This window comes from Narcine bancroftii, chromosome 5 (genome assembly GCF_036971445.1).
Source record: "Narcine bancroftii isolate sNarBan1 chromosome 5, sNarBan1.hap1, whole genome shotgun sequence".
Lineage (NCBI taxonomy): Eukaryota > Metazoa > Chordata > Chondrichthyes > Torpediniformes > Narcinidae > Narcine > Narcine bancroftii.
This window is the reverse complement of record NC_091473.1, coordinates 217,769,090-217,788,653: the sequence shown is the minus strand read 5'-3', so window position 1 is coordinate 217,788,653 and position 19,564 is coordinate 217,769,090. Positions and strand designations below refer to the sequence as shown.

The following is a 19,564-nucleotide window of genomic DNA, read 5'->3' as shown; positions in this document are numbered from 1 at the left end:
CATTTTTCCAAGGATATTATACTTAGTTCAGGCATTGCCAATACAACTGACAGAAAAATTCTTCAAAGGGTTAAAGAAAATAATAAGGAAATTTTTATGGAGAGGGGGGAAACCGAGGATAGCACTAGATAAATTAACAGAATGGTATAAACAAGGAGGCTTACAATTGCCAAACTTTAAAAATTATTATAGAGCTGCACAATTAAGATACCTATCAGATTTTTATCAAACAAGGGAAAAACCAGACTGGACGAGATTAGAATTAGATAAAATAGGGGAAAAGATACCTGAACACATATTATATAAATGGGATGAAAAATTGGTACAACATAGAACTTCTCCAGTATTACATCATCTCCTCAATATTTGGAAGAAGATTCATGTAGAAAGAAATAAAATAAATTATCAATTACCAAAACTAATATTGACGCAAAATAAGTTACTCCCTTTTACAATAGATAACCTTTCCTTTAGAGAATGGGGAAAAAAAGGGATTAAAAGAATAGAAAATTGTTTTTCAGGAAGTAGATTCTTATCCTTTGAACAAATGAGAGATAAGTACAATATAACTGGAGATACAGTGCTGACATATTACCAACTGAGATCCTACTTGAAGGATAAATTAGGAAGCAATTTGAGTTTGCCAGAGGGAAGTAACCTTGAATATGTGATTACAGATACAATGTTAATCAAAAGATTTATAACAAATATGTATATTAAACTTCAAGAAAAGGAGAATGAGGAAACAAATGGTAAAACTAAACAAAAATGGGAACAAGATTTAAATATAAAGATAAAAAAGGAAACATGGGAGAAATTATGTTCTGGAACGATGAGAAATACAATAAATATGAGGCTACGTATGATACAATATAACTGGTTACACAGACTATACATTACACCTCAAAAGTTAAATAAATGGGACCCAACAGTATCTGATAGATGTTTTCGATGTAAAAAAGAAATGGGAACAACAATTCATGCAATCTGGACATGTGAGAGAGTAGAAAAATTTTGGGAAGATCTCAATCAGATATTAAATAAAATAACAGAAAACAATATACCAAAGAATCCAGAGATCTTTCTCCTAAGTAACATAAAAAACAAAGAATTTGGAATTGATTTGGAGGATGCACAAAAAAGATTTGTTAAGATAGCTCTAGCCGTAGCAAAAAAATGTATTATGTCAACCTGGAAATTGGAAGATAATTTGAAAATACAACAATGGTATATAGAAATGAATAAATACCGGTAATAAATTAGAAAAAATAACATATAGTTTAAGAAATAATATTGAAATATTCGAACAAATATGGGAGCCTTACATTAAATACAATAGCGAAAACCTACCGGGGACAAGCATTACCTAAGTTGATGGAAGGAGAAGGAAAGAAAAGAATGGACTCAGTAGAATTTCTGGTGTATTTTTGTTGAATGACAACATTGTCTGACTGGTTTAATGTAACCTAGATTGTATACCTAAAATGGATGGGAGGGGTGGGTGGGGGGGTGGCTTGGGAGGAGGGGGGGGGGAGAAAAAGTCACTGTATATGTGTGAAAAAGAAAAAGTGTGTATCATGGCTAATGTGATTTATGGTGTGAAAAATAAAAAAATAAAAAAAAAACAAAAAAAAACAATGAAGACGCTGTTTATATCCGGTACCGCACGGATGGCAGTCTCTTCAATCTGCGGCGCCTGCAAGCTCACACCAAGACACAAGAGAAACTTGTCCGTGAACTACTCTTTGCAGACGATGCTGCTTTAGTTGCCCATTCAGAGCCAGCTCTTCAGCGCTTGACGTCCTGTTTTGCGGAAACTGCCAAAATGTTTGGCCTGGAAGTCAGCCTGAAGAAGACTGAGGTCCTCCATCAGCCAGCTCCCCACCATGACTACCAGCCCCCCCACATCTCCATCGGGCACACAAAACTCAAAACGGTCAACCAGTTTACCTATCTCGGCTGCACCATTTCATCAGATGCAAGGATCGACAATGAGATAGACAACGGACTCGCCAAGGCAAATAGTGCCTTTGGAGGACTACACAAAAGAGACTGGAAAAACAACCAACTGAAAAACCTCACAAAGATAAGCGTATACAGAGCCGTTGTCATACCCACACTCCTGTTCGGCTCCGAATCATGGGTCCTCTACCGGCATCACCTACGGCTCCTAGAACGCTTCCACCAGTGTTGTCTCCGCTCCATCCTCAACATCCATTGGAGCGCTTTCATCCCTAACGTCGAAGTACTCGAGATGGCAGAGGTCGACAGCATCGAGTCCACGCTGCTGAAGATCCAGCTGCGCTGGGTGGGTCACGTCTCCAGAATGGAGGATCATTGCCTTCCCAAGATCGTGTTATATGGCGAGCTCTCCACTGGCCACCATGACAGAGGTGCACCAAAGAAAAGGTACAAGGACTGCCTAAAGAAATCTCTTGGTGCCTGCCACATTGACCACCGCCAGTGGGCTGATATCACCTCAAACCGTGCATCTTGGCGCCTCACATTTTGGCGGGCAGCAACCTCCTTTGAAGAAGAGCGCAGAGCCCACCTCACTGACAAAAGGCAAAGGAGGAAAAACCCAACACCCAACCCCAACCAACCAATTTTCCCCTGCAGCCGCTGCAACCGTGTCTGCCTGTCCCGCATCGGACTTGTCAGCCACAAACGAGCCTGCAGCTGACGTGGACTTTTACCCCCTCCATAAATCTTCATCCGCGAAGCCAAGCCAAAGAATTTTGTACGTGACACACACATGTCCCTGCTCCGAGTGGGTTTGAAGGGGAACTGCAGTGGGAACTTTACTCTGTCCTGAAGTGAGTGTCCAGTAATGAGATACAGAGCGCCTGAATTAGATAAAATGAGGGTTGCGTTGGGCACTGATGCTTAGCTGTGAACAAATGGGTAAATTGGTGAAATTCACCTTTTATTTTTCAGTCAGCTGGTTTGTATCCATGTTCTTCATAAAGGCATTATTATGCATGGTTTGCAATGGTCCCAGGAAGCCTAATTTGCAGCTGGTACATGATTTTCTGAGCTCGAAGCTGGGATGTACACACTAAACCGCTGTTTCTAATTTCTTTAACGAGACCTTTTTGCATTGTATTCCAATTCATTAACACTGCTTTGTTCACTCTTACTTCCTTCCCTTGGGACCTCAAGACTGCCCGCACTGCAATGCTGCAGTTAATGTTGACCTTCTTCTGTTTAGGCCATTAATAAAAGTTAAAAGGAAGGAGGTTCAACATATGGAGTGAAGTACTGAGGAACCATCGGAAACAACATAATGTACTGTTTGTTGATCTTTCTTTCTAAGGTAAGCACAAATCAACAGGCAGATCCAAAAAAAAATGGCAGAGGACAAAAAAGATCAGTGGCCTTGCGGGAGCTGCCGTAACTGCAGCAAGGGAGCAGAAACACAATGCTTCTCAGCAGGGTCTACTGCCCGAGGCTAATGCTGGCAGCACTGCACAGGTTTTAAAAGGCCTGTAAAAGGAGCTGACACTGTGGTTATTTTTAAATCATGCAAGCATGGGTCTTTCCCAAGATGGGCAGCAGACCACACAGGGTTGCAGACTCTGGGGGAACAGTGGACTGGCGCTGCACACCAGAAAGGTGGAGAACACTCACCTGTTGAGCAGGTGCAGCACAGGAGATGACCCTACAGGACAGTGACCAAGGCAGTTGACCAACGAGGGGTTCATGGCTGAAGGACCCACAAGACTGCTGACTTGCAGTTGAAGGATCCATACCAGGCTACTGGCTCATGGGAACTGGAATTGATGGCAAGAGGGGCTCTGGTGCTGAAGGGTGCCTGATTGCATTGGAGGTTTGGAGCTGGCGCTCAGGTTACCTATGGTTTGAACTGGATTCTGAGTGGCTTGCAGAGGCTGCGGGGACTCAGGGTCTCTAAAAGGGCTCTTATTTGGTTCTCTTTCTCCTATTGTTAGGGGTGCTGGGCAATGCTCACAGTGACTGTTTGCTTCAAGGCAGAACAAAACCTGAAGAATTTCATGTATATTATACAGTGAAACCTCGTTAGAATGCGATTCGTTAATCCGCGGAATCGATTATAGCACGGGTGTCTGTGGACCCCAAACTTTGCAAATAAGTTGATTAAAATTCAGAATCCCAATATTAAAAGAATCACTACTTTCTTTCATTGAAATTGTTAGTTATAGATTGCAGATCCTTTGAAAGCTGGTAATATTTGGGTGTAATTATCCGTGGGCACTCTGACATATGACTCGGTTCCGCAACTCGGCTGTAATGCGGTATGAACTCTTGGACTCTGACTACCGTGTTCTCCACTGGCCACCAAGACAGAGGTGCACCAAAGAAGAGGTACAAGGACTGCTTAAAGAAATCTCTTGGTGCCTGCCACATTGACCACCGCCAGTGGGCTGATCTCGCCTCCAACCGTGCATCTTGGCGCCTCACAGTTCGGCGGGCAGCAACCTCCTTTGAAGAAGACCGCAGAGCCCACCTCACTGACAAAAGACAAAGGAGGAAAAACCCAACACCTAACCCCAACCCACCAATTTTCCCTTGCAACCGCTGCAACCGTGCCTGCCTATCCCACATCGGACTTGTCAGTCACCAACGAGCCTGCAGCAAACGTAGACATACCCCTCCATAAATCCAAGCCAAAGAAAAGGAAGATGTGACAATAAAAGGAGACTTTGATTCAATTTGTATTGTTATGTAAATATAATGGTAAGAGATGCACACACCATCATTATTCACATAAAATAGAGCTTTGGGGAGAATCAAGCCAGAGAAAACTCAGTTTGGTTCACCAGTAGGAAGAAATAAATGCAAAGATTGAAAAACATGCCCAAATTTCCATGTTAAGTGCCCTCCATACTTAAAATTCAGACATAAATGGAACTTCCCTGATCTAATTCCAAGGATGTGGCATTATTTTTGAGGATTGCAGCAGCAGGAAGAGATGACAGTTCAAAGGCACAAAGGCCTTTCACTAGTTGAGAGCATGGAGAAATAATAGGAAATGGCAAGAAGTCTGTGTGTAGCCTCGTGCTGAGAGACTCGTGCGGCTGAAGGTTGAATGTGCTGGAGTAACAGCATAATAAGTCACACCAACACCCCTTGTTTCACGCTCCCCCATGCAGCTGACCCCTTTCCCTCCCATGTCATTACAGGTTGTGAACGGCGCAGAAATGAACCGCTCACCATCTCAAAGCACCAAGGAGGATAACATTCTGGAGGGTGAACCAGAAGGTAAGGGAGTTGATCTGAAAACTGGTGGGAAGAGAATCCAGTGTATTGTTTCATCTCCTTGTATTGGGAGCCTTGGGTCATGGCCATTGTACATAATATCCAAAAACTCACAGCAGGTGGGGGTGAAGCTTGGGGTGATGCTGTCTTCCTATTCCATCAGAATTGACTCTGTGGTGAGTTACTGCTTTGGAAGCCTGTTCCTGAATCAACATTAAATGTTTTAAACAAAAGAACAAGGTTTTCAGCTCTCAGCTCCTCTATACATCATGATGGGTTGGTATTACAACTCCAGTACAGGTCCTCTGATACAGTTGTGAAAATATAGAAATGCTGGAGTAACTCAACAGGTCTCGCAGCATCCACAGGAAGTTAAGATGTATTACTGACATTTTGGGCCCAAGCCCTTCCTCAAGGTACGAGCATAGGACGTATATTAAAAAGGCCAGTGAAAAGGAAAGAATGGGAGGTGGAGGAGTACAGACCAACAGACAAAAGGTGTTAATTGGATGCAAGGACAGAAGAAATGGAAGGTGAGAATTGGATTGGGGAAGGGGGGGGGTAGTTTTTGGCTCTGTAAAAGGAGACAGAGGGAAGAGAGAGAGCGCTAGAGGAAATGATGGGGTGTGGTTAATGGAAATCAGAGAGGTCGACTTTAATGTCATCCTGTTGGAAGATGCCTAGATGGAATGAGGTGTTTGTATTTTCTTCCCTCCCTCTCCCCTTTTCTTTCAGAGCCATAAACTACCCCATCCCCCAATCAATTCTCTCCTATCCTCCTATCATATCCAATTAACACCTTTTGTGTGTTGATTTGTACTCCTCCCCTTCTTCCCCTTTCCCCAGCTTTTTTGATATAGGGCCGTCTGCCTTTTGCTCATATCTTGAGGACGGGCTCCGGCTCGAGATGTAAGTAATGCATCTTCACCTCCTATTGGCGCTGCAAGACCTGCCAAGTTCCTCCAGCATTTCTGCATCTTTACTACAATCACAGCGTCTTCAGACTTCAGAGTTTTACTCCCTCGAACACTGTTGCACGACCAAGACTCTCCATCTCAGTTCTGAAAGTTTTTAAATTGAACTGAGGTCTCACCAGTTTTTGGAGGAGATAGTTTCAAATTTTCACTGACCTGTTGATGGAGACATATTTCCTGGCACTGTCCTTGAAAAGCCTGGTTCTAAATTTAAGACCTTGGCCAGAAGTTTTGGGTGCGCCAGCCAGAGGAAATATTTCCTTGCCCTCTATCTGTTTATTCCTTTAATCATCTTGCTGAGATCAGCCTCTGTCATCCTGGTCCTGGTCCTACTGGGATTTCCAAATTTCACCCCATGGAGGATGATGTTGGTGGATGGACCTAACCATGGAAGGGTACAGGGACAGCAGAGTCCACAAGAAATTTTAATTTTAAATTTTTGAGATTCTACATAGAAACAAGCCCTTTAGGCTCTTGAGCTTGCACCACCCAAATACACTCATGTAATCAATTAACCTACTAACCCCTTAAGTCTTTGGAATGTGGGAGGAATCTGGAGCACTCCATTGAAATGCACATAGACATGGGAAGAGCATACAAACGTGCAGACACAGCAGGTTTGGATCCGCGTCACTGGGTCTGTAATAGCATTTTGCTAACCACTACATAAACCGTGACACCTTTCCAATAACCATGATCAATGTCCATTGAGAAACCTTGGCATTGTCAAAATCAGAAGCCTGAAGTCCAGCACCTCCAGGTTCAAGAACCATTTCTAATTTAAAAAAAAAAGAACAGCTATTAGGCTCATGAACCTTCCTGGACTAGTCGAGCCATAACACCATTCCAGGACCACCAAAGGTCTGTCCGCACCATCATAACTATTTTTGTTGCACAAACTGCAACAGAATAGTCACCTAACCTTTTATATTTATTGCCTTTTTTTCCTCTCTGGTGGTTATGTAATTTATAGTTTTTGGTGTATTTTGTGTATCTGCAGTAATCAATAATTTCAGTGCATCTGAGCACTATAGATGACAATACACTCTCATTCAAAATTTGCACAATGCTCTATGTTTTGGGTGTCAGGGACACACTTGAGGTTTCTGATGCACATGGGCAAGAATAGCAAGTCAGTTGAACCCCAGTACCTGAGTCTGGCCAGTATACTGTTTAGTGTGGTCCACTGACATTTTGCCATTGCTAAGGGTGTTGTACCGGACTCTGACCAAAGGATGCGAGTCCAGTCTCACTGCAGAGGCTTGACACTTCAACACAACACCTGCATTGACCTTCCACTGCAGCCGTGAGACAGGATGTATTGCCAAAGGTTTTCAGTACCACATCTGCCCTCTTGGATAAACACAAAAAATTGCAAAGCAAGGAGATCTCCACTTTATTCCACATCATTTTCATTTCACCAACTCCTCAAAGCAAAAGATTGGCTGTTATCTCCGGGCTAGTTGAGAGAACCTTCTGTGGCATTCGGTTTAATTGAATTGTTTATGGTCACAAGCACCAAGATACAATGAAAAGCTTGGTTTTGTGTGCTGTCCAGACAAGTCAACCCATACAGAAATATGAGAACAAAAACAAAATTGTCTGATTGGTGTTGCAACAAAACTACAAGTTTGAAGAGAAAATGTACAGTTAAACAGTTCCTTTATTATTGAAGTATTTGAGATATGGACAAATTGTGAAAGTTTTTTAAATAAAATGCAGTTTATTCCTTTCAGTTAGAAGGGAAAATCCAACTAATGATTTCCCCAGTGAGTCGTGTTTTTGACTTGACCACTGACCTTTATTTCTCCTTCCTAGTTCCTGACTCTTCAAAAGATCATCCCAAGACAGAAGGTGGAATGATTTGGAAAGTTACTGGCGGCCTCTACAACATTACTAAGGGAGCTGTTGGTGCCACAGTTGGAGGTGTGGTGTGGCTCGGTGGCAAAGGGCTATCAGTGACCAAGACAGCAGTTACCTCTGTGCCAGCGGCTGGCATGGGACTGGTGAAGGGCGGTATGTCCGCTGTGGCAGGAGGCGTCTCAACCGTGGGGTCCACAGTGGCCAGCAAAGTACCTTTTACTGCCAAGAAGAAGGACAAATCTGACTAAAGATCAGCTGGCAGAGGACCTAAAATGGACATGTGTCACCTGGACTCTGCCAGACTTATTGAGTAGAGGGGAGGGTGGGGTGGGGGAAAAAGGATTTGCTGCATTTCACCTTTGATCCCAGGAGGGGGGGGAGGGGGGGGAAGGGTTATGGTTTGGACCTTTTCAAATCCATCAGCCTCCTGCATACCGAATCTTATTTTCTGTGCGTTGGTCTATCTGAGAGGGACATTAGTGTGGATCACCAGGGGAGCCAGTTGACTCCATCACTTGCACAAGAGAAGCTTAAACCTTTTCAAGATGTTGGCAGGGGGTGGGTGGAAGAAGAAAGAGCTGCATGACCATTTTTGGCAGCCTGGGAGTTGTCAACTCCATTACCCAAACATCTCCAGTGCAAGCTTAATTGTTGTCCAACATTGGAGGGAGCGGGTTCAGGGTGGTGGGGGGGGGGGGGGGGGGTGGAATCTGGAGCAGTAGTCAATGAGACAGCTGCACCTTTAACCCAGACTGAGAGCCTACTACAAAGGTCCAGCATCTGAGCCTGAATGCTCCAGTTTAAATATCTGCTGGGCTGATCCTTCTGGCAGTGATGAGTCTCACAAAGAATTAGTTGACTAGATGACTGGCTCCTTGTTTTCATAGTAAATATTTAGAGCAAGTTTCATTTCCTAGCTTCATAGTCAGTACACCCCCCCCCCCCCACCAAGTCAATATTATGAGGGAGGGAGTTGGCACTGGGGAAAGGGGAGCTCTCCAGGTACTCCTCTCTGTAACTCTGTGGGGCACAGAGTGGATCAAGGAGAAACAGATCCAAGCCCACCTCAGTTGTAATGAAAAGTCCCAGAAATTAAGCACAAGCGTGCCCAGCTGTTGCCACTGTGTGTGTACACCAAAAGTCAGGGCAAAGGAATCAGCCTGTATCTTGCAGAATTACACCAAGTGTCATTTGGTTTGTCCAGTGACCACTCTGGTTATGAATGGTCACAGCCTAATTAGCTCAGATGGGCCATTTGATGGAGAGCAGGTTGTTGCAATAGAGGCAGAAATGTCGGGTTGACACTCAGCCTTTCATGGTCTACCTCTGAATTTTGGTAAGGCATGAGCAATTCATTCTCTCCAACATACATGATAGATAAACAGGATTTGGAGTTTGTTTCTAAAGTGTTGAACTGTTATGTTGAAAGCTAACAGAAGCACTGTTGTAGGGACTTATGCATGGTCCCTGAACATGAGAATGGATGTTTCGGTGGTGGGACCATGGACTGGAAGTCTTACCAAATGACTTCTCCTTCGAACAGCCTGAATATCGCACGCCTGTTAGCAATCAGCCATTCATGAGATCTACAGCTCCCCCAGTTCTCCAGAATCCTATCCCAAATGCAACATACTCCATTCCAGCATGTACCACTGCCCCATTGCATTCCGAAACCATTTCAAATTTTAAAACTGTGAAACAGTAGAGACTGTTCTTTGAGTTTTTTTTTCATCCAGATAGTGGAAGAGATCGATAGTTTACCAAGGAAATCCAGGAGGAAGCCAGTGATCCAAACCTGACAATCTCACTGTTGCCTTGACGCTCTGTTCCCCTCTCCTATCTCTGAAGTCGGAGTGGGCCATGCTTGAACAGGAAGCAAGCTGTGGCCATGGTCACTTCCTCTTTGGATTATGGGATTGCAGATCTTGTGATCTCCTTTGTAATCTGAAATTGAGATGCCACCGAATAAATTGAAGATATCCTTATTCCACGCATCTATGATTGTTGGTGCAGGATAACGATCGGGCCATTTTCTTTTTTCTGTGAGCAGAAGTGATCTTAACTGCCCCACCTTGCTCTAGGGAGTGCTGCTATGCAAGCTGTACCAATGCTTTCACTTAACCATTCAGACCTTGCCCTGGACATGGAGGATGTAGCAGTATGACTCCACTCAACAGGTCTGATGTTAGTGAACTGCCATCTTTGCTGAGCCCATAGCATGATTAACCTGGGGGGGGGGGGGTGCGGTGATGGAATGGGAGTCAAACAGACTCTTTGAGCCCCTGCCCTCAAAACCCAGCACACCTTCCCAAAACCAATAGATTTTGGTCAGATGGACATGCTGGTGCTGAAGTCCACATCCGATTTACATTGGATGGACAATGCATTAAGTATACTCAGCAGAGCCTCTGACTGCTATTGTCTGTGTACCAACTGCTCCATAGAGGCTGCATTTTGATAGCGGACAGGGATTGTATGTGTCTATACATTTTTATCAGTATTGTATTTTACACCTTTCATTGAATAAATCTATTTAGCAGATCTCTGTGTGATGTCCTCCACTTTACAACAGGTTGTGTGACTGCAGATTTGAACAACTAGAATTATAGAAAATTGGAGGGGGCGACACCTAATATTCCATCTGGGCCCTCTCCAACCTGATGGCATTAACATGGACCTCCGGTTTCCATTGGGCGTCTCTTTGCCTATCCCTCTGTCTCATTTCCTCCAAACTCCCCACTGCCTCCCTCTCCATTCAGTGAATTACCCTCCCCAAATTTTTATTTTCTGCTTTCCCACCCATATCCAACCATGATGTCTTGCCTGTGGGCCTGTCTTCCCTCCCTGCCCCAACTCCCACCGTTCTATTCAGATGCCTGCCTGCTTTTTGCTCATTACCTTGATGAAGGATTCAGGCCCAAAATGTTGGATACCTATCTACAATACAAAGGCGTGACCTGCTGAGCTTCTCCAGCATCGAACTACAATCACAGCATCCACAGACCTTGTTTAACTAGAGTTCTAGCAAGTCCAGCTGATGAAACTGAGAGTTAGTGAGTGGACAGCACTGAGCACGATGAGTGTAGCAGTAGTTGTGAGAGCAACACGAGAGTGTGTTGTGTGTGTCAGAGTACACCACAGGGAGGGCTGCGGTTAAGGGGATTTGGGCTTTCCACAGACGGAGGAACAGAGAAAATGGAGTGTTTTTTTTTTAAACAATTCCCTTTTCCAGATGTTAGAAAGAGCCATAATATTTGACTCAGTGATTTTTGCTCTTGATCCGTCTTCCTCCTGAACCCTCATCTTGAACTGCTAAGGCCTTCTGGTGACATGATTCTTCGGCACGGTCGGGGGCGAGGGGACTCCCCTCTGAAGGCATTCCATCAGCCTTCCCACTCCCCTGCTGCTCTGTGCGACCCATGCGCAGGAAGGACTGTGTGCCAGCAAATGCTGGCACGACTCTCCATTCAGTCCTCTCCCAAAGTGGAATGGTTCAATTTTTCCCACAGCGAGATGTGGTATTGGGGGTGGGGGGGATGAATTCTGTCCTGATAGTGAATTCAAGCATTACTTCTAGCCTGCGATTGGAGCTTCAGTTGATGCCTGCAAAAGAATTAATGGCAATTTGTCACATCTGTGTTTCAACAGTTGTATCACCAACTTAAAACAAAACTGGGTGAACACATTGTGTTGGAACAAATTTGAAAGCAGGTTCTCCAAGCTCACATTTTACCCCATCTTTAGACCTGGTACATAAATAACTGAATATTGGAGATTCAGGAAGCAATGATGAAAATAAATGGTTAGTTTACTTGCATGGTAATAGGAATTGAGTACAAGAGTAGAGATGCCCTATACTAATTATATAAATTCAGGTGAGAGAGGCACTGAGAATATGGTGTGAAGATCTGGCTTCCTTACCGAAGGGACAATAAAAAAACAGGAGCACAAGGGAGGCCCTTCAAGCCCATTCCTCTATTTAATATGAATGTGCTGACTTAGTCTTTCTTCTGTACCCCTCCAATACCCAATCTATTAAATATTCAGCTGCCCCCCCCCCTTAAATACTTCTAATGATCCAGCTCCCACCACCTGCCAGGGCAGAGAATTGGATACATATAGAGGAACCAGGATACAGTGCGAATCAGGGGTGGGGGGAGAACACCAGATTAAAGGTCGTGGTTGGAATATCCGACCTACGAGTACACAGGTTGGGCTAGTCAGAGTTTACAACAAATTTTTCCCCCCACTTACATACCACTCTTAAAAAGTAATCCCTATGCCATCGATGCTCTGTGATTAGTGAGGGATTGCTCAAGGTGGTATGTGAGTGAGGGGGGGGGGGGGGGGAGGTTGAGAACCACTGTTCTGGTCCCAAATTTTACTGAAATATTTTGCTTGAGAAAAATGGTCATTGGCCCATTTCCTTTGGAGTTATGAAACTGTGCACATAACGAGTCAATTAGGTACGGTTAAAACAGTGGTTGTCAAACTTTTTCTTTCCACTCACATACCACGTAAGGAATCCCTTACTAATCACAGAGCACCTATGCCATAGGGAATACTTAAAGTGCTATGAGAGTGAAAAGAAAATGGTTGAAAGCCACTGGTTTAGACAGTGATAGCAAGTTTATTGCTGTATACATCTTGCAAAGTACATAAGCTCTGACATTCTCACTTGCTGCAACCAAACAGGTACTTACTGAAAATGCCTCTACAATAGCATATATATATATATATATATATATATATATATATATTTATATATATATTGATACATACATATATTTATATATATTATATCTTTATATACACACACACACACACACACATATATATACACACACACACACACATATATATATATACACACATATATATACACACACACACACACATATATATATATATACACACACATATACACAGACACATACATACACACACATATATGCGCACACACACACATATATATATATACATACACACACATATATACACACACACATATATACACATATTTCTTTGGCTTGTCTTCGTGGACGAAGATTTATGGAGGGGTATGTCCACGTCTGCTGCAGGCTCGTTGGTGACTGACAAGTCCGATCCAGGACAGGCAGGCATGGTTGCAGCGGTTGCAAGGGAAAATTCGTTGGTTGGGGTTGGGTGTTGGGTTTTTCCTCCTTTGTCTTTTGTCAGTGAGGTGGGCTCTGCGGTCTTCTTCAAAGGAGGTTGCTGCCCGTTGAACTGTGAGGCGCCAAGATGCACGGTTGGAGGCGATATCAGCCCACTGGCATTGGTCAATGTGGCAGGCACCAAGAGATTTCTTTAAGCAGTCCTTGTACCTCTTCTTTGGTGCACCTCTGTCTTGGTGGCCAGTGGAGAGCTCGCCATAGAACACGATCTTGGGAAGGCGATGGTCCTCCATTCTGAAGATGTGACCCACCCAGCGCAGTTGGGTCTTCAACAGCTTGGATTCGATGCTTGCGGACTCTGCCAGCTTGAGTACTTCGATGTTGGTGATGAAGTCATTCCAATCAATGTTGAGGATGGAGCGGAGACAGCGCTGATGGAAGCGTTCTAGGAGCCGTAGGTGATGCTGGTAGAGGACCCATGATTCGGAGCCAAACAGGAGCATGGGTATGACAACGGTTCTGTACACGCTGATCTTTGTGTGTTTCTTCAGGTGGTTGTTTTTCCAGACTCTTGTGTAGTCTTCCAAAGGCGCTATTTGCCTTGGCGAGTCTGTTGTCTATCTCTTTGTCGATCCTTGCATCAGATGAAATGGTGCAGCTGAGGTAGTAAACTGGTTGACCGTTTTGAGTTCTGTGTGCCCGATGGAGATGTGGGGGGGCTGGTGGTCATGGTGGGGAGCTGGCTGATGGAGGACCTCAGTTTTCTTCAGGCTGACTTCCAGGCCAAACATTTTGGCAGTTTCTTCAAAACAGGACGTCATGCGCTGGAGAGCTGGCTCTGTATGGGCAACTAAAGCGGCATCATCTGCAAAGAGTAGTTCACGGACAAATTGCTCTTGTGTCTTGGTGTGAGCTTGCAGGCACCTCAGATTGAAGAGACTGCCATCCGTGTGGTACCGGATGTAAACAGCGTCTTCATTGTTGAGGTCTTTCATGGCTTGATTCAGCATCATGCTGAAGAAGATAGTAAAGAGGGTTGGTGCGAGGACGCAGCCTTGCTTCACGCCGATGTCAATGGAGAAGGGTTCGGAGAGCTCATTGCTGTATCTGACCTGACCTTGTTGGTTTTTGTGCAGTTGCATAACCATGTTGAGGAACTTGGGGGGGTATCCGAGGTGCTCTAGTATTTGCCAAAGCCCTTTCCTGCTCATGGTGTCAAAGGCTTTGGTGAGATTAACAAAGGTGATGTAGAGTCCTTTGTTTTGTTCTCTGCACTTTTCTTGGAGCTGTCTGAGGGCAAAGACCATGTCAGTAGTTCCTCTGTTTGCGCGAAAGCCACACTGTGATTCTGGGAGGACATTTTTGGCGACACTAGGTATTAGTCTATTAAGGAGAATCCTAGTGAATATTTTGCCTGCAATGGAGAGCAGCGTGATTCCCCTGTAGTTTGAGCAGTCTGATTTCTTGCCTTTGTTTTTGTACAGGGTGATGATGATGGCATCACGAAGGTCCTGAGGCAGCTTTCCTTGGTCCCAGCAGAGCATAAAAAACTCATGCAGTTTGGTATGCAGAGCTTTGCCGCCAGCCTTCCAGACCTCTGGGGGGGATTCCATTCATACCTGCTGCTTTGCCACTTTTCAATTCCCTTTTATGTCTCTTCCCGAGTAAAGACCTCATCCAGCTTTAACCTCGAGGGTTGTTGAGGGAGCTGGAGCAGGGTGGATTCTTGGACTGAGCGGTTGGCACTGAAAAGGGATTGGAAGTGTTCTGACCATTGATTGAGGATGGAGATCTTGTCGCTGAGGAGGACTTCGCCATCTGAGCTGCGCAGATGGCTTTGGACTTGGGGTGAGGGGCCGTACACAGCCTTTCGTGTCTCCTAAAAACACATATACACACACATATACATACACACACATATATATGTATATACACACATATATATATGTACAGACACACAGATATATATGTATACACACACATATATATATATATACACACACACACACACATATATATACACACATATATATATACACACACACATATATATATATACACACATATATATACATATATATACACACATATATATGTATACATATATACACACATATATGTGTATATACACATACATATGTATACACATATTTATATATATGTATACACATATATGTGTATACACATATATATGTATGTATACATATATATATGTACAGACACATATGTATACACACACATATATATGTATACACACACATATGTGTATACACACACACACACACACACACATATGTGTATACACACACACACACACACACACATATGTGTATACACACACACACACACACACACACACACACATATATATATATATATACATTCATAGATAATAAATATGATCTCAAATATAAATTGTTAAGGGGCATGAGAGTCTACAAGAACATCCAGGATGAGACCACTTACACCGCAGCCATAAAGGTACTGAAAGAACTGTACGATCAACCAATGAACAGAGTTCATGCCCAGCTCGTGCTTGCGTCGAGAAAGCTACAGCCCGGCGAGTCCAGCAGGGCATATTTACAAGTAGTAAAGGGGTTGGGCAAGGACTGTAACTGTGTGGACAAAACTGCTGCCGAGATCACAAACGATCTTGTCTGGGATGCCTATGTGGCCGGGCTCTGATCGAACGAAGTGAGGCTGCGCTTGCTCGAACAAGGGGTAGAAAAACTAGAGGACATGGCCCGGATTGCAATCACAATGGAGGATGCAGCCTTAAAGTCAAACGAGTTCTCTAGGGACTGGACCCCACGTTCTGATGTGAGTAGCGTGTCCTTCTACCCTACCACCCCCCGATATACTGATGGCCTGTTGGCTGCTGCTACACTGCCCCCTGCAAACCCAAAATGTTAATTCTGCAGGAGGGACAAGCACAGCAGGTCCCAGTGCTCAGCAAGAAAAGCCAGGTGCCAGAAGTGTCTTAAAAACGGCCACTTTGGGGGAAGTCACGTGATGGAGTAGTGACCGGTAAGAAAATACCAGCCCTCTCCAGAAAAGTAAAAAAAAGGTAGAGAAAAAACAAAGTCACTAACACAGAAACCATAACAAATTGAAAGTGAAAGTGTGGAGAAAATGGCAGCAAAGAAAGAAAAACCAAAAACAACGGGAAGAAAAGAAGAAAGAAGGACATTGGAAGAGGAAGGTGAAGGCCTTACTGGTATGAGGAGGCCCGCCGTGGAGAGAGAAGCCCGCTCCCTGAGGTCAGTGGAAACCACAAACTCAGGACTACAAAGATGGCTCACGGAGCCAAACAAAAGGATTCGCGCATGCGCGATGCTCAAGACAAAAACAACACCGACAGGAGGGGGGACCAGCTGAGGAGTAAATCTCCACAGCTTAAACAGACAACTACAACACAACAGCAAGACTCTCAACAGGAAAACATAGAAAATAACGGGAACAAGAAGGAAGAGAATTAAAAAAAGAAAATCAGAGAAACAACAGATGACCAACCCAGAGGAAGACGACCAACACCAAGACACCTTTAATAAAAATAATAAAGAAAAAATACCCAACAAAATAAAATAAACAACCCAACAAGAAAACCAGAAGAGACAGAGGTAAAGGACACAGATCCTGGAGTGGACTCAGAAGAAGAGGAGGAAGAACACAGATGGAAGATGAAGGGAAGGGCAAGTACATGGATATATATTTTTTTAAAAGAATACATGGAAACATTAAAAGAATGGCAGTCACAAGAATTCAGTGAAATAAAAAGAAGAATAAAAAGTACAGATGAAAAAGTGAATAGATTAGAGCTGATCATGACTGATATAGGAAAAAGAGTAGACAAGATGGAAGAACGAGAAATAGCCATAGAAATGGAAGTAGATGACTTAAAAAAGAAATTAGAAGAATCTGATAAAAAAGTTAAAGAGACACAGGAGTTGTTAGCTCAGAAGATAGATATAATGGAAAATTATAATAGAAGAAACAATATAAAGATAGTGGGCCTTAAGGAAGATGAAGAAGGCAAAAATATGAAAGAATTTATAAAAGAATGGATCCCCAGGGTCCTAGGAAGACCAGAATTACAGGAAGGAATGGAAATAGAAAGGGCACACAGAACATTAGCCCCGAAACAACAACCACAACAAAAACCAAGATCCATTCTAGTAAAATTCCTAAGATATACAACAAGAGAAAATATATTGGAGAAAGCAATGAGGAAAATAAGAGAAGATAAAAAACCACTGGAATACAAAGGTCAAAAATTTTTTTTCTATCCAGATATAAGTTTTGAACTCCTGAAGAAGAGGAAGGAGTTTAATGCAGCAAAAACGACCCTATGGAAAAAAGGTTATAAATTTATGTTAAAATACCCAGCAGTACTTAAAATAGTTATCCCAGGGCAGCAAAGCAAACTATTCTCAGATCTGGAAGAAGCACGAAAATTTGCAGAACAACTACAAAACAGACAGAGAGATGAAGAGATGTAACAAGAACAAAAATGACAACAATATATATATATATATATATATAAATAAATAGAGTATAAGTAAGAAATAAGAAGGGAAAGAAAGGGAAGAAAGGAAGTAAGGAGGGAATTAAGAGAGTGACCTTTGTTATATATGCAGATTAAAATCTTTTCTGGGAGGGCTGGGTGGGGAAGAATAACATTCACTGCGAAATCAGTTGACGCTTGTGAGCGGATTCGCAAATCCAAATGGAGAGGGGAGATGTGGTTGCCCGACAAGGGACAAAGGGCAACTCAGAAAGGGGAGGGACTATTGGGGTTAAAGGAATTTTAGATATGAGAATAGTGGAAATATTTTATGTTTTAGAAATGTTGTCTTATAATGTGTTCAAAAAAAGAAAGCAGAAATGGATAAGAAGGGAAGGTGGTGATGAGGAAATGGAAAGGAAAGATAAACGAAGTATGAAATGACTATGTTGAACTATATGACTTTAAATATTAATGGAATACCCCAATGTGAACATCCAGCAAGCTTGTTCTTGACTGGCTCTGTTCTAGTGGCATGTGGGAGCATAGACCTTTGGTCTATGATGTACAGTCCCGTTCCATGACATTGGAGAGAAAGTGTGTCCCCAGTCCCTTGGCTGATGAGGTCACTGTCCTGTATATTCCTAGGCCTTCTCAGTTTTGCCATGTCTGAGGAGATAAACCATGCAGGATACAGTCATTTATGGTGTGTAGAATATGGATGATAATGAATGAGTTGTTTGATCATTCCTGGTGACTCATTGATCTAAAAAAAAAAAGAAAAAAAAAAAGAAAAAAAGATTTAAAAAAAAAATTAATGGAATACATAACCAAATCAAAAGGAAGAAACTGTCAAATTTACTGAAAAAAAGAAAAAATTGATATAGCATTCGTACAAGAAACACATCTAACTGAAGTGGAACACAAGAAATTAAAGAGAGATTGGATAGGACATGTAACAGCAGCATCATATAATTCAAAAGCCAGAGGAGTAGCTATATTAATTAATAAGAATGTACCAATCAAAATAGAAGAGGAAATAATAGACCCAGCAGGGAGATATGTAATGATAAAATGTCAGATATATTCAGAATTTTGGAATTTACTCAATGTATACTCACCTAATGAAGAAGATCAAAAATTTATGCAAGATATCTTTTTGAAGATAGCAGATATGCAAGGGAACAAACTAATAGGAGGGGATTTTAACCTTAATTTGGACTCAAACATGGATAAAACTGGAAAAAAAAACTAACAGAAAGAACAAAGTAACCAAATTTATAATTAAATCGATGCAAGAAATGCAACTTTTGGATATATGGACGAAACAACACCCAAAGGAAAAGGAATATTTATATTATTCGGGTAGACACAAAACATACTCAAGGATAGACCTATTCCTGTTATTAGCCCACATCCAAGGGAGAGTTAGGAAAACGGAATATAAAGCTAGAATATTATCGGATCACTCACCCCTGTTATTGGCAATAGAGCTAGAGGACATCCCACCAAGAATGTATAGATGGAGATTAAACTCCATGCTACTTAAAAGACAGGATTTTAGGGAATTAATTGAACGACAAATTAAAATGTACTTTGAAATAAATACGGAATCAGTGAAAGATAAGTTTATACTATGGGACGCAATGAAAGCGTTCATCAGAGGGCAAATAATAAGTTATGTAACTAAGATGAAGAAGAACTACAATTGGGAAACAGAACAGTTGGAAAGGGAAATTACAAATACAGAATATGAATTAGCAATAAAGGAAGATGCAACTAAAAGAAGAGAATTGGCAAACAAAAAAATAAAATATGAAACACTACAAACATATAAGGTGGAGAAGAAC

The 19,564-nt window shown here is 42.6% G+C and overlaps 1 protein-coding gene and 1 non-coding gene across 7 annotated transcripts in view; both read left to right on the top strand.

Moving 5' to 3' along the window:
• LOC138764860 (transmembrane protein 263) overlaps positions 1 to 10,616 on the top strand; it is a 50,375-nt gene extending 39,759 nt beyond the window's left edge. For 4 of the 6 annotated variants that reach the window (XM_069941230.1, XM_069941231.1, XM_069941234.1 and 1 more), the window contains 2 exons: positions 5,163 to 5,241; positions 8,031 to 10,616. In XM_069941230.1, coding sequence (XP_069797331.1) covers positions 5,163 to 5,241; positions 8,031 to 8,323 — 372 coding nt within the window. In that variant the 3' untranslated portion in view covers positions 8,324 to 10,616. Of the gene's footprint in view, positions 1 to 3,211; positions 3,317 to 5,162; positions 5,242 to 8,030 lie in introns of all 6 variants that reach the window. The other 2 variants (XM_069941232.1, XM_069941233.1) reach the window with 1 other exon arrangement.
• A 7,582-nt stretch (positions 10,617 to 18,198) lies between these two features.
• LOC138765613 (small nucleolar RNA SNORA73 family) lies at positions 18,199 to 18,413 on the top strand. Its single transcript, XR_011358600.1, has one exon. It is a non-coding gene; the product is annotated as a small nucleolar RNA SNORA73 family (small nucleolar RNA).
• The last annotated feature ends 1,151 nt before the right edge of the window (positions 18,414 to 19,564 follow it).